Source organism: Lepisma saccharinum, chromosome 18 (assembly GCF_977018435.1).
Source record: "Lepisma saccharinum chromosome 18, izLepSacc3.1, whole genome shotgun sequence".
Classification (NCBI taxonomy): Eukaryota; Metazoa; Arthropoda; class Insecta; order Zygentoma; family Lepismatidae; genus Lepisma; species Lepisma saccharinum.
This window is the reverse complement of record NC_139246.1, coordinates 28,198,558-28,216,557: the sequence shown is the minus strand read 5'-3', so window position 1 is coordinate 28,216,557 and position 18,000 is coordinate 28,198,558. Positions and strand designations below refer to the sequence as shown.

The 18,000-nt window shown below is 37.4% G+C and overlaps 1 protein-coding gene across 1 annotated transcript in view; it reads left to right on the top strand.

The window, feature by feature from the left end:
• The window catches only part of LOC146001938 (ras-like protein family member 10B), a 301,135-nt gene extending 285,328 nt beyond the window's left edge, over positions 1-15,807 (top strand). Inside the window, exon 3 of the mRNA XM_083139659.1 lies at positions 13,244-15,807. Coding sequence (XP_082995785.1) covers positions 13,244-13,810 — 567 coding nt within the window. The 3' untranslated portion in view covers positions 13,811-15,807. The remainder of the gene's footprint in view (positions 1-13,243) is intronic.
• Positions 15,808-18,000: the final 2,193 nt, after the last annotated feature.

The following is an 18,000-nucleotide window of genomic DNA, read 5'->3' as shown; positions in this document are numbered from 1 at the left end:
GACTATAGACTTCTGGAGTCTGCCTCTCTCCAGAGACAACCCATTTATTTATACAAGAAGAAAATCTAAATTCTTGCAAAATCTTAAAATTTATCCATGTTATTTTTGTAGGTTTGCATCAAAATATTTCATGGCTCGAGGGGTAACATGGGCCCCTTGCTTCCCCCCCCCCCTGGGTAAGAGCCTGTGTTGGATATATGGTCAGCAGAAGAGATAAGGTAAATTAAGATCAATGTCTCTGTTAAAGGTCCTACGAATAACGCTAACAATACAACTTAAACTGAATACGAGCCTCGCCCATGCTTGACAAGTCCTAACCTAACCTAACCTTATCTATTGTAATATTCACCTATCCATTGCTCTATATTATCTTACAAAACTAGCATAATTATGTGCGTTAATCTCAATATTCTTGCGTGAATCTCCTGCTCACAAATGTTTAGTAGGTATGTATGTGTGTGTTTTTCTCTTTTTTCTTTATGTGTGTCTTCATTTCTTAATTATCATTGTTCTTTTCTTTGTAATATTTTTTTAATTTGGTTTATGTACACGAGTTAAATGTATAAACTGGGTTAGGTGGGAGAACAGCCACAAGCTGAACCTTGTCCTTTACTAATGAAAATTTAAGGCTTCCCCTATGGCGCAGTGGTAGCGTTGTTGCATTGTAATCAAGGGGTCCCGGGTTCGATACCTTGTGGAGGCACATTGCATAGTGGTTCGGATCCCACTTTAAACTGTAGGTTCAATCCCGATTAGCCTTACTGTGCATAAAGTGACCTAAAACAACAATTCAATCAATAATTCAATTTGGATTTGAATAAATTTATTGTTATACTTCCTTCATTGTTGTCACCATCAGTATTTCAGAAAGACGGAATTGAGCTGAAAGTTCACTTATGACAGCGATAACGCTTGCAGGAGTGTTGCTATCAAACCTATAACATTTTGCATTATCTATACCATCCACCAAAGATCTCTCGTGCAGGTCCGGGTGCAGGGAAGGGATTGGCTCCTCAAATTAAGCTGCAGGTGTTGAGAATCGCCACGTGTTTACGGCGTACTTGGTCAGATGAGATGGTTCATTGGTGAATCAATATAGCCAATAGCGACGTCTGGAGTGGCAGACAAACAAAGCCACTCTTCTCTAGTAGCTAATCAGTGTCAAATGTAGTAACGACCGAGTGAGCCCATTTGATGTCTGACACGGATACAGTGATTAACGGTTTCATGTTGGGGCGTACAAGATGTACTGGCTCGAATTTCATCTTCGCCGTAAGGTTTATAGATAGGGAGGACCTCAGTGAAACTACATTTTCTCGGAGGATGAGGTTTTATGGGCATTCACCAATCTATTTGATACCGTTTCAATCAAAACAAGCAAATGAAATTTGGCTCACAATAATTAGTCCTACATGTATTCCGTTTTGTAACTGGATGTCACTCTGACCCAATTCGAATCATTAATTGGTCACTTATAATACTCGGGAGCTTAAGGGATGGTGGTGGGCCTTCCCGATGACGCAGTGGTAGCGTCGTCGCCCTGTAATCAGGGGCCCCGGGTTCGATACCCGGTGGAGTCACATACTGGTTCGGATCCCATCTTAAACTGTAGGTGCAGTCCTGATTAGCCTTACTGTGCATAAAGTGGACGTAAAACACCAAGTTAACTAAATTAAGTGGTGGCCTTCTGGTAAGCCACCCCAATGTCAACCTCCCTTCCATTTAGTACACCCTGGACTACATTTTGCAGACTAACGAGGCTCTGTTGTCTGTACCTACGGCCAGTAAAATCTTCATAGGACTGTGTGTGTGTTGTCCTGTGTCTTGTCCTTACGTGTGCTGAGTTCCCCTTTACAACCCAGCTAAAAATATTGTCGTCCTCAGACATTTTATCTTATTTATGGTATGGAGCTGAACCCCGTTAAATGTGCAAATAGTATAGGTGCTGCCGCACCCATAAGTTTCAATTCAATGTAATACTCCAGCACTTTATCCAGTGTTCTTGAATGACTGATTTATTTGGTTTACTTTAATTTGCTTATTTCTGCCACTTTTGGCTAAGCGCGAAGATGAAGATGAGTGATTACATGATGAAATTGATGAGAGACTCAAAAAGAAAGCACATGCCCAGGCTGGATTAGAGCTCGGAAGTTTTTTTTGCAGTTACTTAGTCACTTTACAACACTTAAGTTCTCAACAATAAGATTTGTAACGAAAAAGAGAGAGCGTAATCTGGCAAGCTTATTTCCAACTATGTGTCTTCTCTGGATGCACAGGTGAAAGAATCTCGTGGAGTCCCCTACAACAAGGAAGCGACGCTTCGTCGCATGCTACAATTATAACAAACACGCTTTATTGCAATTGGGAATTTGTAATTGCGTGAGAAGAATTCTGTGTCTTACGGATAGATTGCTGCATTTATTTGGAACATTTATTAAATACGTTTAATAAAAGAGAGAGTTCGAGATATACACATAAAATGAATGATGATTTTTATAAGAGGGCTATGAAGCTATCGGAGCATAAGACTAGATTCTATAATTCTCCTGTTCTCCAACATGTCGTAATCTATCTAGACATAGGCACGTCAGAGTTCAAACCCAAACGAAGAGCATATACCATATTAGAGATGCAACGAATCTCAGAAAACATAACACTTATTTTCATGAACATTGGCAGTTTATATTGGCAGACAGTATGTCCAGGTACCTTCGAGATCGAATATCCGATAAAGATATTTGCGAAATGAATACTTGATCGAAGAACAGACAACCTTACAGTAGAATTTATTGCATATTTGTAAGGAAAAATTATATCAAAGTTTACACAGAAATTTGAACTGTTTTTTTCTGATTAGCAAAAGAAGGTTGCTGGACAGAGGTAATACTAAAGTGGAAACTAAATAATTCGTAATTTAAATTGTTTTTTAAGTGCACTTTATGCATAGAAAGTCTAATCGGGACTGAACCTACAGTTTAAAATGGAATCCCAACCATTGTGCCATGTGCCTCAATCGGGTATCGAACCCGGGACCCCTTGGTTACAAGGCGACGATGGTACGCCATGCTTAACCTATACTCTGTCCCGGGGAACTATGGAGCAAACTAACTAGAACAAGTCCCTGTGCAAGCAGTGACTCGAGACGGCTCTACCAATGAACACATGGAGTGCATGGATGGGAAAACACGGCTGCAGGAAACAGCCGCTTGTAGCAGCGCTCATTGCTTTGCTCCACTCGCTTTCTCCCCTTATCTACCATTATGTGTGTCGTTACTGCACAGATTCCCGAGACCTATACTTTGTTCCTGGTATATCTGGAGAAAGCGAAAGAAAGTAACTCTCTGCGTAAATGGTGACTCGAGAAGGCTTGACCAATGGACACGTGCGAGGGAACAGGGTTTCTTGGAGGAGGAAGCGACTGCAGCTGCTTGTAACCGTGCACTGCTTCGCACCGCCCACTCGCTTTCTTCCCTTCTCTACTTTTATGCGCGACCTTTCTCCAGACATTCCCGGGGTGCGTATTTACAAACCCTATAGTACTGCAGAACCTCCAGCGATATTTGCCTACTGATTGGCTGCCATTCCGGAAGTTGATGCAGCGTTGCTACAAGTTAACGCTAGATGGCAGGGTTCAAATTAACAGTGCAGATTTCAGATATCCATCCCAACTAGATAAGAAACTCATTTACACTAAGGTTCATTTTTTAGCAAGATTATTTGAATTAATGTTTTAGAAGACAGAAATCAGAATGATTTTTCTATTTAAAGTGACATCAGTGCAAACATTGTAACTACCAATGACTATTGAGAAAATTATTTATATCCAACGTATAGCATTTTAAACATTATATTTTATTATATAAACGTATATTTCTTAATATAATTTCGACAATCTGATTACAAACTTTATTACTATATAATCACAAGGCTTATTTTTCCATACTTTTGCTGTAAATAAAGAAGCAAGGAACATTGGACACGGAACATAAACACTTCCGGTGCACACAGCCAATAAGAAAGCGTTATATACCTCTGGTTCTGCAGCACTATCGGGTTTGTAAATACGCTCCCGGGATAGAGTATAGTGTAGGGCAGCTGCTTCTTGGATATTCTCTCTCGTAGCTGCTGATAGGATAAATCGTTTTCTTCCTCAGCACGTGATTGGCGGCTCACTGATGAATCAGAATCCTTCTCTGACGTCACGCACTGTTGCACCATGCAATATTCCCTTGTTCCCAATAATGCTGATTAGTAACACCTAATGCGATCAGATGGTTTTATGAGCTAATTCTGAAACTGTGAATTACATCGTGTCCTGGTCTGCTTCTAAAGTCCCAGGAGATTGAAGACGTTCACACAACAGACTCTCTAACACTAATCGATTCTCTGTCGGTGGTGATCAAAGCGATAGAGTCCTTTAGAGACGAGGAGAGCCTTTGATCTGGTATGCAGCATATGGGAACCCGTTTCGGGAAATATGCATGTCACGTGGTTCAAAACCTAGATCGCATTATCCACAGCTCTCCTCATGGTTGAAACACTCATAGCAACCCAATCCCAATAGGGTGTTCAAAATTAGAATATTTCAATGACTCGTGAACAAATGGATTGAATATTACAATTCGGTATCCCAACAGTGACCAGGAATTCCACATTGTGATATTATTTCTGTGCTTATAGCTACAATAGATTATACCGGTAGGAAAAAGTAGGAGCTGAAATTCGCACTGGAGGCAGATATCTTGAATGACTGGAATGCAATTGAATTTGATTAAAACTGGTCAAATCGTTTCAAGATGGCGGGAGAAATATTTATTTTTTCAAGTTTTCGGACATCTCAAGTTCTGATATTTAAAAATATCTGTCTAGTCAATATTTTCAGGTATTAAGAAACGTGTCTTGGAATTTTTGGGATATTGCATAAGTGTTAGTTTGTTAGTGTAAAATTTCGAGAATAGTGTGTGTGTGTGGAGGGTCGGGCACTTTTTTATGCGCCTTCAGCCGCATACGTTCGAAGGCATGCGCTTTGGTCCTTGTGCTCTGAATTTCTCGGTTCCCCTGCATTTCCTTTCTTTAAATTCCTTATTTATAATATACAATTACATACATATTACAAAAGAAACAAAAAGAAATAAAACAATGTTACACACATAATTTGGTTATGATATGTTTTATGTTATAATAGTTAAATGTGTATTAATATCAAGACTTATTTTGGTATCCAGAACAAGTCGTCTCTGTTAGCACATGGATAGTTTGGAATGTGGTAGTTATTGTATGTATGTTATTTTATGTTGTTTTATATTTTATTCTTGGGGGTACAGAACAGCTGTAAATATGTTGTGAGGATAGCAATTGAATCCACATGTCCGGTGATATGGTAATTATTTATTAGTTGGGGTATGTGAATTGAGATTCGTTGGTTTTACACTTTGCGGTAGGGTATTTGATCCACTTTGGTCTGCAGGGCCTCCCAGATGGCGCAGCGGTAGCGTCGTTGCCTTGTAATCAAGGAGTCTCGGATTTGATACCCGGTGGAGGCACATAGTGGTTCGGATACCACTTTAAACTGTAGGTCCAGTCCCGATTAGCCTTACTGTGTATAAAGTGGACTTAAAACACCAAATCAATCAACCACTCTGGTTTCCAGAATAGGTCATATTCTAGTATTCCGTGTTTGTTTATTTATTTTGTTTCCGTGGAGATTAGTTTTGTGGATATACAAGAACACGAATGTAAGGATGCATACATAATATGATAGGATACATACATGTTAACATACAGTGTATACTTATAGAATTAATGTAATTGTGGAAGTAACTTCATTATTGGCTGTTATCATGTAAACATATCTACTCTACCTACCTAATTGTTACAAATAATATTATTGGACTCCAATAAGGTGGAAATAAGGCTAAATGAAATGGCATCATTAAGATTAGGATTCAAATGAAAATTAAAATGAAAGTGAGACTTAAATTGAAAATTAAAATTAAGGGTAGGACAGCTAAAATAGAGCGGCAAATCACCAATGGATTAACCAACTGCCATAAATTATATCACTGGGTCTTAAATTTTCCCAGGAGCCAAATAGTTTAAAGGACAACTGTGTAAATCAGCAAAGCCATAACATAAGCCTGACCGTCACATAACTTTTGAAAATACACTTGGCGCGGTTTATGCGTGCAAGAGTTCTTTCTTTGCCAAAAGCAAATTTTTAAAAAGTTTGTCAATGTTTGCTTGAATTCGAAACTGGATCTGCAATTCAAAGATTTATCCCAATCAATGTGCACTGTACATTTTAGCGTTAGTACAGATTTAGTTCTTCATTTTCCATATTATGCATTTAGTTAATCTTATCCCCAAGAGGCGAATATGACTTTTACTGCTGTGAGATATAACACTCTTTTCCACCACGACCTGGCAACACTGCCGGAACAATCACGGACATCGACGAAGACGCATTGAATGGTGTTCATCAGACTTCCACGCAGAGGGAACAGACTCTGACGTCACAGTGGTGCTGTCCTCGATTTCTCTTTCACTCCCCCTCCCACTTCCCACTCCCTTTCTCTCACTATCCTGTCTTCTCTGTGCACCCATCTCATCCTACTCCCCTCTGATAAGATTTACGTCTGATGCGATATTTTCTGGATGAATGGAACGATATTTCTATGCCGGGGGAGAGCCTTTTTTTTTTAACTCTCGGCTTTCTCTTCTTCTTCCCGAAGCTAGGAATTGGAAACACAAACAAGTTGTTAAACTGAAAAGGCCTGTTCCAAAAGACGTAAAAAGACGGGATTTGTTCGTTCTCAGCCGCTCTTTCTGATCTTACAGCATAATTTGTTCTTCCTGAAACCAATGTTCGACCAAATCTTGCATCGTGCAATCTACGAATGTGCAAAGCCTTTGACATTGGGTTGGGGAAACCCCCTTAATATTCCAAATTCTGGAAAAGTACATCTAGATATATGTAATAGAAAATAAGAAGGAACGTGATAACTTCAAATTGAAACGAGTGATTTTGAGGAGGCTAAAATAGTATATCTCGTTTGCGCTCTCTCGGAAAACTATCCATGCTTACTCCTAACTGGGAGTCGCGCTGGTCTAGTCGGTAGAGTGTCTGTCTGCCACCAGGAATTTCCGGCCTTGTCCCCCTCATGAAGCGGCTCTGGGGTTCACCCAGCCTCAAATCAATGTTGGGAGCAAACTGGGAGGTAAAGACGGCCGAAGCGTGGCGGTGATCACATCACCTCCAAAATGGTCGAGATTGTAAATGTGTGGGGACCTATCCCCCCATCCCATTAATGGCACGGTGCTATATGGACGGGAAATTTATCTTTATCTTTACTCCCCCTGGAAAAAATCCGGCAGGCGTCTGGTGCAACGAAACTATTAGGACTATCTATACAACCATGAAAGCAAATATCCCAAAGGTTACCTTGAATTCTGTAGAGGAAATGTACATGCAATTTTCCAAACGTTAGAACATCGTGGCGTTTTTCAGGAGGAGAGGAATTTCCGATAACGATTTTTGCTGGAAAGGAGAAAAAGACTTCTGTTTCTTGATCCAATTGTTGATGATCAACAAGAGTTGGAAGATGATAACGATCCTTATGAAGATGAAGCTACACAGATACACGGCGCCCCCACCACTTTACTCCTTAAGATTGTTCGTCCCTGGTGCGTTTGCCTTTGCAGTAAACGACTTCACCCTCCGTCGTAGGGGGTAGGTCCCGTGGACAAATTGGGCTGCGAGTCTGATGTAGAGCAAATTGCAGATTGCCATATTTACAAATGATTACTGAAGTACCCCACATGTGATGCAACTTGGAGAAGATGCACACTGAAGGGGAAGGACTACTTCTCTGAGCCGATCTCCTCAACTTTGGTCTCTGGCTCAAGCCTAGGTGCTGGATCACGCTGGGTTGGCCTGAGATGTCCTTCCTCTGAACAGGCTCTGTCTTGGGCCTCACGTCCACCCTGCAGTGGAACCGTTCCTCTCTGTGGCGGAAACTCTCGCACTCTGGCAAACACGTCTTCCTCTATATTCTCTTGTTGATGCAGGTTGGCTACCAGTTTTGTAGTATCTCGGGATTTGAATAATAACCTGATTTGTTCCAGTTAAGTTCGGTAAAAAGAAACTGTTCAGTCTAATACTCTGTTGCTGACTTATGAAGAGAGAGTTGTTGTAGTTGTAACCTTTTTTACCGTCACGATCAGTCCCGAGAACCGGCGCCTTCTCCAATATCTCCTTCAGGTGAAGTATCTTGTTGCATACGTGATTAAGGATCGACCAAATAGTCACGTCAAATTTCATCACTTGAATGAAGCGAATGGTGTATCTGACACCGACAGTAATGTTCGACGCAGATGATCTGTTCTCGCGAAACCCCAATTTCCCTTGCCTAAAAAATGGCTATTGAGAATATCCTTGACAGAAACCAGTCAAAGTTACTTGTCGTTACTGTAGCAGTGAGGCCATTAGCAGTGTTATGGCTGCGTGCACTCATGCGAAATCATCAATTGCAAAGTGTTTATTGTGCATCTGTTGTCATACCCAGAAAGCGTCTTATTTTATTCGAGAAAGTGATAGATATGCTGTAACAAAGTATTTTGGCTTCACTCATCCATCCCTCAGCTTTTCCAGCTTGAGTCAACCTTTCCAAGGGCTAAATAGGTGCAGAAGTACGGGTTTTCATCTTGCAATTGTGGCAGTTAACGTTTGCGGCGATGTGGGTCCTAGCTCCAAATACGCCATTTGGTATCCTTTCAGGAGTTCGAAATGGTTATTGTTCATGAAGTCGATTATCTAATCCAAACATGAAACGGCCAGGTATACATACTCATGCGCCCTTTTAGACAAATATTTAAATTTTGTGAAGATGTTTCTGACTAAGAGGTTACAACAGTAAAGAAGGTATGGTACTAAGCTACGAATTTGCAGTTCTTGATTAATTTACTCAGAATAAAGTGCATTATGAAGTATTTGTACCATGAAGAAATTTACTTGCATCTGTAATAAAATAATCCGGATGTACATTTTAAATTTTCATGATTATGAATATTGAATTATACCTATTTGAAACAGTGAAAATATCTTATAATTCAACTTGCTATTCACATTCAAATACTTTAAAAAAATACAAGAATCGAATGCATGATTTATTTATTTATTTCGAACACATAGGCACATGTCCAATTACAGTTTTCACAGAGTTCACAGAGTATTATGTAAACAAGAAAGTAATACCAACAGAATTTTAAATCAAGTGAGAAATATGACATTTAAATCTACAACATACTTATAAACATGACTGATTTGATATATTGCTTGAATTAATAGAGTTTATGTAATATATGTATATAAGTTATACAGAGGTAATCAGCTAATATACATGTAAATGTAATATATTGCACATATAAGACACAATGATAAACATACGAAAGTGAAATTGATAAGGTATTTTATATTTAATAAGGTTAAACAAAAATATAGATAATGTCTAATTTAGGGTGAGCTTATGAACATAACAATCTTTATTGTGTCCTATTTATATAGGCTACAGTGTTCAGAAAATACAATGACTTTTAAATCTGAAAAGATCGATACTAGGGTTATTACTAGACACTGAATTGAACAACTTGCACATTCTCCTCAGGGGTTCCACTTCTGCCATGTTGGTTCTTCCATGCGAGATTTTAAAGAGATTATTTCTGGGTCTTAGAATAGCGTTTGGAACATAAAAGTTTCATTGTGAGACTAAAGCTGGAGAATCTATTTTTCCGTTGACAAGTTTGGATAAGAAAGTCAGTTGATGCATTTGTCTTCTTTTTTCGAACGACGGAACACTCAACATTTCACGAAACGTGTTACCCGAGGTGAACTTCGGATATTCACCACCTAGTTTAAATAACAGGTACCTCAAAAAAATTTATTTTGAAGTTTCTCTATTTTGTCTATTTCTTTCTTGACTAGAGGGTCCCAAACAACCGAGGCATATTCTAGTTTCGATCTCACAAACGCATAGTACAGCAACAAGAAAGTTTCCCTCTTTCTAAATTAACTGCCCATTCATATTATGAATCCTAAATTTCTATGGGCTTCGCTGAGGATACGTGCAATGTGTGATTGAAAGCTTAGTGATTGGTCGAAAATGACTCCAAGATCGGTAAAGGTATTCACTCTTAGAATTTCCACACCAGAGATGTTATATGAGTATTGTATGGGACACCTGTTACGCGTAAATTAAACTTTACATTTCTTGAGGTTAAGACTAACTTTATTATTCTGGCACCAATTAAGTAATTTATCAAGTTCTTCTTGCAATTGGTAACAGTTACCGTTGTTTTCTATTTTTTTTTTAATATTTTAAATATTTTTACATCGTCGGCAAAAATAAGTTTTTCAGAGTTTGTTAGCACATCTGGTAAGTCGTTAATGAAAATTAAATATAATAAGGGGCCAAGGTTCGATCCTTGTGGGACTCCAGAGCTAGCTGTGTAATAAGAGGACCTGTGGCCTTGGTACATGACATATTGTCGGCGATTCTGTAGGTACGAGTGGAGGTGAAAGGCTTATGTTGGCTAGTTTCAGCATTAGGGTGTCGTGGTGAACCGTATCAAAGGTTTTTGAAGAGTCGGTATATAGAACGTCAACTTGTCCTTTGTTATCTATACTAGATTAAATGTAATTCATTAGTTCAATAAGGTTGGTGACAGTTGAGCTCATTTGTACAAATTCATGCCGCTGAGCAGAAAGGATAGATCTGACGTGAGAATATATATGTTTGTATACTATTTGCTCTAGAAGTTTTGCAGTAGCCGATAACTTCGCAATTGGCCCGAAATTACATATATCTACCTTATTAGCAGCTTTCGGAATCTGGCAGATTTCTGTTGTTTTCCATCTTGTAGAAAAGTTTGCTGTTTTTAAGGCTACGTTGAAAAGAGTGTGGAGTAGAAACTTAAGCACTTCCGAACATCCCTTAACTACGTAGGGGGGAATTGAATCGGGGCCGGCTGCCTTTTTCGGTTTGAGTTTCTTGATTGCTTGCTCGATTTCGTCAAGTGATATTTCCGAAAAATTTAACATACTAAGATGCGTGTTCAAGTTTGTGTTCACCTGAGGAGTTTTGTAAGAAGACGGTTCTGTGGAATAGACAGATTCGCAATATTTTGCGAATAGATCCTGGATATTTTTGTCGTTGTCTATTGGTTTATCATTATATTTCGTTGGTTGCACCGGTGAGGTCTTTCTTTGATTTTTGATAAATGACCAAAATTCATTCGTATTTTGAGTAAGGTTTGCATAGCAATTGTCCTGGTAATTTTGGTATTCTTTACTAATATCAGATTTTAATTTATTTTTTAAGGCTTTGAACTTTATTTTGTGATATTCCGTGTTCCTTACGTTTCGTTTCCATTTTTTATGATGATGGAATTTGGTTCTCAGGTCTTTGATAATTTCGCTCGTGAACCAACATGGATAAGAATTTTTGGAAGTTGTATTGAAGCGCAGGACACATTCATTAAATATGTCATCAAAAATTTCAGAAAGTTTGTTCACCGCAAGATCAATGTCTGTATAATTCATTAGTTAGTTCCAGTCCGCTGGTTCAAATTTGTGCATACTAAGAAAGTCTTCTTTATGAAAGTTGTAACGTTTACTGTTTGGGTTTGGAATTTTACGTTTCGTCTTGGTATGCAGTATGTTTATTCCTAAAGTGGGATGGTGAACGTCTTCAGGCACAAGAGCATCTTGGTGGAACACGGTTACTTCTTCGATATTTGTGAGAACTAAGTCGAATGTTCGACCGTTGCCTCTGAATAGAACTTTTGCTCTTTATGTCGTTAAAATCTAGAAAGTATTTCAGTTCACGACAATGCAAACCTAATGAAAGTAAGTTGTTACTGGAATTAGTTACTTCAGGGATGTTGAAATCGCCAGCAATGAGTAGTGGGCTCCCTAGAGGACAATGTGCAGTTATGTGGGAAAACAGGTTTTCGTATGACACTAAAGGGGATGATGGCTGAATGTACACTACACAAACGTAACTCTCGAGACCGTGTTCTGTTTTAAATTTTATAATTAAAATATCGATCTTTTCTTCCACTAATGTAGCATTTACTAATACAGGATTAAACTTTTCTTTTACGGCTATGAGGACGCCACCACCTAGAGTTTTCCCCGTTTCAAGCAAATTACGGTCTGACCTAAATACAAGATAACGGTCCACAATTATTTCTGAATTGGAGATGGAGGGATTTAGTCATGTTTCTGTACAAAGGATTATGTCATAGTTATTACTGATTACACTAAGGAAAAAGTGTTTTGTTCTTGATTGAATGCCACTAAGATTTTGGTAAATAGTACCGGTATATATCACTACATTGTTTGACTGTTTATCACGAATATTTTTTGATGTGACTGTACATACAAGTGTATCAGAAGGACGAGTGACAACACTGATTGCACTGTTAATTGCTTCGCTGGATACGAGATTCCTTGGAGCTTTCACAAAATCAGCATGACCTGAGGGGATGAGGTTCTTACCTGCCAAGTTGTTTGTGGAGGTTGATAGAGACACATTAGCAAAAACCTGTAATTTTAACCATTAATGTACTTCTATCTCTAATACATACATGCATACACTTTCATATATATACACCACACAGACTAACACACATACACACACAGGACAGATTCTTTATCAATTAGCTTCCTGATTTTGATGTGAGATTCTCCATTCCAACCTCACTCAATGTTGCAACTTTGTGTGGCAATTTTGTACCGCTCTGTGGCGGTGGCGTCGGTAGTAGGGCCTACCGCAACCATGTATTAGACATGGAGGGAGAATTATAGGGCTATCAAGTGTCCCTGATCTTACACCATGTTATATCTTCATGTGGGGATATGTGAAAGAATGCGTCAACGTTCCTCCCATATTACAGATCATGAGAATTGTGAACCAGAATTTCACATACAGGTCAACAGGGACATGTTAGCCAAGACCTGAACTTATGTGGTATATGTGCCTTGTTCCCGCTGGAAGTCACATTACCACCTACATTTTTTCCCATGGAACAGTTGTTACAAGTTACACACCCGTGTAACAATTCATTACAAAATATATGTTTTTGTACATCCCTCGACATCCTTTTCAAGAAAATGTGTTCACTTTTTGCAAAGTTTGTTACGAATGTACAAATATTGTTACTAATTTTTGTTTCTTCCTTACAGCAATTCGTTTGGAACGACTTCTCTGAAGAATACGTGTCAACGGATAGCAAACACACCTACTACCCTTCTGTCATAATCAACGACCATTTATACGAGCTCAAGATATCGGACATTCCAGTAATACCTTACTTTCCGGTCAACTCATACTACGAATGGACGGAATTTCGTTTCTACGGTCTACGAAACGCTTCCGCCTACATTTTGGTGTTCGATCTTTCCAATGTGGACACTTTTCAGTACATAAGCAAGTTGAAGGACCAAATAATGGAGAGCCGGGACATGAGAAACGTACCAATATTAGTTGTCGGCAATAAACTCGACCTTGTGGAATCTTCCCGCGAAGCAAGCGACACGAGGGAGAAGCGGGAGATCGTGAAGTTAGTGAAGAAGGAGTGGAACTGTTCGTATATAGAGTGCAGCGCCAAATATAATTGGAGGGTCGTGGCTCTTTTTAAGGAATTGATGAAGACTGTGGACATGATGGAGAATGGGCAGTATAAAGAAGTGTATTCACCGATGGAAAACCTTCACGATGCCTTCGATAGAAACAAATGCATCATCTTGTAAATAAAAGAAGACACTGTGGTCGGCTGTGATATATTTTTAACAGTTTTCAACTCGGTGCAAATTCTTGGTGTTTCTTCATTACTCTGGTGCGAGTTGACTTATGCAAAATCAGTTCGGATCAAGATTGTAATTGTGCATCTTCTAGCACATGTAAGTCAAAAGTGACTCTCAAGATATCGACAATATAACTTCACATTCTTCTTGTGAATGAAATGGTATCAAAACGTAATTTCAACCATTTTTACACACAAAGTAACAAATGTCAATGATATCAGAATCTGAATGCATCCAACTCTAGCTTGAATGACTTTAAAATGGCCAAATCTGTTTACAGAAAAGTTATAAAAATAAGGATATCAGTTCATAATTCTTAAAAACACAATTTGTTATTATGGATACTTTCCAGTTACAAGGTGACTGGATAAGATATGGTGCTGATAATGTCTGACCAAGGTAGGTGCATAAAAGTGAGTCAACAAATAACTGAAATCAATTAAGTGCTGTAATTGGAGTCACATCCACGCGATAAATTTCCATACAAATCAATGCACTTTGTAACAAAAGAGGAAGTCAAGGAAAGAATGAAAAATTGTAATATTTGAAACCGTGGTTTCATATGTTTCTCTGTTGTTCAAGTATTATAATAGAGACTAGTATGAAGTCAGTTCGGATGCAGTCATAGACTGTAGAAGACTATGAGTTAAAATGTTCATAACAGATTGTAAATTAATAATTAAAGTTGAATTGACAGTTGAGTCTAATAATGAATATCAATCATATTATCACTTTGACCTTTTGGAAAAGCAAGAAAAATCCAATAATCCGGATAGAGAAAAATTTCAAGAAACAGTAAAAATTTGTAGGTGATCTACACCTTAATGATCATTCTGAGAATTGTTAATGCATACTTGTCAAAGATTAAGCTATAACATGAGTAATGCCTTATTTTCTTTCTATTTTGTAAATAATTCCACAACCGATAGACGACTTAAAGAACTGCATCATATATTTTTCACTTTTAAAAATATTAATAAGAATTCACAGTTGTATACAACTTTCGATTACGAATTATGTATTTTTAGAAATTTATGTAACTATATTATAAAGTAATACAACAAGCTAAAATTTCTATTCATTACAAATGGTAGACATTTTTCATGATTTTTTTAACAGTAAGCTCTCCGAAATGTGATTTTTATATAATTTATCTACTCTAACTAGAGTACTAATTATAATAGTTACTTTATTTTAATCAATATTCGATAGTATGTAGCCTACGTACAAAATATGTGAAATAAGGTACTTGATATGGTTAATTCAAATAGACAAAACAGCAAGAAATGAGGTTATAAACTAGTACAGAGTAACTTAAATTATTTTTTTCATTTGCATCTTACTTGCTTTGAGTTTAATTAACAAGGTTTATATTTAATATGAGCAGTTACACACATATTTCATTGTCAGTGCATATTATAGTTTCGTTACAGTTAAGAAACTTATGTGCTAGCAACTTGCGAATGATTGTTGATAATATACGTACCCGAAAAACATGTATTTAAAGAGCAATCCTTTGTACGTACATACTATATATATGCAATGTGCTTCTTCATAGGACGAATGAATAATGAATTAAATAAAAAAAATGAAAACCATATTTTGCAATAACAACCATGAAGTAGATTGATTTTGCACCAATATAAGTTTCATGTTTGTTGAATTTTTGGTAGACCTATTATGTTAATAGTTTTTATATTCGTATAAAACGTAGTTAATGTTTATGTTTCCCTACTGGAAACGGATGGTGTGATGATTCTTAAAAATACCACTACGTTGTTAAATAGTTTTCTTAGAAGTATGTTGCTGCTTGCAGAATTGGAAATATTATAATGGCTGTTCAAGGAATAGAAATCTGAAAGGCCAGCTGTTATTTACCACTCTATCAAGAAATTAACAATTGAGTGCTCAAGAATAAAACGATGCCTTTCAACAATGGATTACCATGTAAGAAGTATTGATAAATTTAAAGAAATCAACAATAAAAGGAATGCATTATTTGAATAATGCTGCCAAATACATTTAGATAAACAGTGTTGTTTAATTATTCAAATTTTGAATGATCATGATTCATGATTGAATGCAAGATTTGTTGTCGATAGAATTTATGTACAAAATTCATGTTTTTAGTGCACAGAAATTTGTACCACATGGAACTGTAGGAAAAAGAGAGTTCATTGTCATTGTTCCGTCATGTAATTATAATTACAAAAAAGAAACACTAAATTTTTTATTCAACTTTTGTAATAACCATGTTTCAGTTCAGAACAAATTGAAATTTTAAATTCTAATGACACAGTTCAATGTGAGGTACGGGTAGTGAAATCTCAGTATGTTTTTTTTTTTGCACCAAAGGATATGCAAACAGCATTGCTGCATCAGTTTATTGAATATTGACATTTCATTAATGGAAAAATAAACAGAGCGGTGTGTACTTTAACTGAGGTTACTCCCAACACAGATAGGTCGTAGAAAATTAGCTCTTTGAATTTTGTATTAGTTTTGTTAGTTGAATGGATATTGCCTTTGAGAATTCAGTTACTGCTTTTGCACAGTTTACACATTCATTTTGTACCATGAGAGATACCATATTGTATTTTTTTTCTGTTTGTATATAATTAAACGAAGACTTTGTTGTATTTGTTACTGTTTGTAAATCATGTGATGAAAACACATTGTTGACTCGGTGTACATAGAATAGTTGATAAAGTGGATAAAAATTTTTATTGAGGTATGTACTCAAGGTTTTTTTTAACAAAAAGTGTGCTCATAAAGTGTTCCAGAATTATATTGTTTTAAATATTCTTCCTTGCAGGTTCCTACTGACCTCCGTGATAGAGTGGTTAGCATACCGGGGCATTAGTGCTCTTGTATATATCCCTTCATCAATTTAAGCATATCATCACTCATCTTCATAGCCGAGATTAGCTAAATATGGTAGAAAATCAATGCCTAATAAAAATCAATTCGAATCAGTCTTGCAGATTGTTCTATGAGAAACTATTTGTTTCTTGGTGAACACAACTACTCCATCAGATTTCGTTTCATTCTGTCTCTCACACTAGCGTATCCGGTGAGAATAAACGCTTGCTCACCCCTGGAAAACGAGTGGTCAAGGCTAGGGAATGCCACACAGTTGAAGACACTTGTGAAGGTTTGATGAATTGATTTAGATTATTTTACTTTACTGTTTACCCACTTATGGGTAATCACGAAGAAATATGATTAAGTTGTTCACAAAGAACACCCATCTCCTGGCCGGAATTCAAAACCGCACCAACTGGCGTCGTAGTGCGCTGCGTTAACCACTCTGCCACGGAGGTTCATCTCTTACAAAGGGTAGCAAGTGACATAGAGTTAAAATATCAAAGGCTTGGTATTTATTTGTGTTCATGTTATTTGATGTTGCTTTTCTTCCAATTTAGTCTAATCGCGACTATGATGATGAGTAATGAATAGATGAAATTGATGAAGGGATATCACAAAGTATACCCATTACCAACCGGGACTCGAACCAGGGAACTTTGATGGTCAGAGTGCAAGTCGACTCAGCCAGAAAACAAACCCCAGAATGAAAACACTTAAAGAAACTTGCAAAGGCTAGCGAATGGCAAACTGTTGAAGAATTTTGACAAAGTCTTGGGGATTGCAAACCGTTGAAGAATTTGACAAAGCCTTCAGAATGGCAAACAGTTGAAGAATTTGACAATGGTTTGGGAATCCCAAACTATTGAACAATTTGACAATGGCTTGGGAATGGCAAACAGTTTAACAATTTAGCAAAGGCTTGGGAATGGCAAACAGTTGAAGAATTTGACAAAGCTTGGAAATGACAAAAAGTTGATGAAATTTACAAAGACTTGGGAATGTCAAATTGTTGAAGATTTTGACAAAAACTTAGATGGATGGATAGAAAACAGTTGAAGAATTGGACAAAGGCCTGGGAATGGCAAATAGTTCAAGAGTTTAACAAAGCATTGGAATGAAAAAGATTGATTGATTGTTTGATTTTGGGAATGGAAAAGAGTTGAAGAATTTGACAAAGGTTTGGGAATGGCCAATAGTTGAAGAATTTGACATAGGCTTGGGAATTACATAGCTATTAAATCTGGCATAGGATTGATAATAGGATGTAT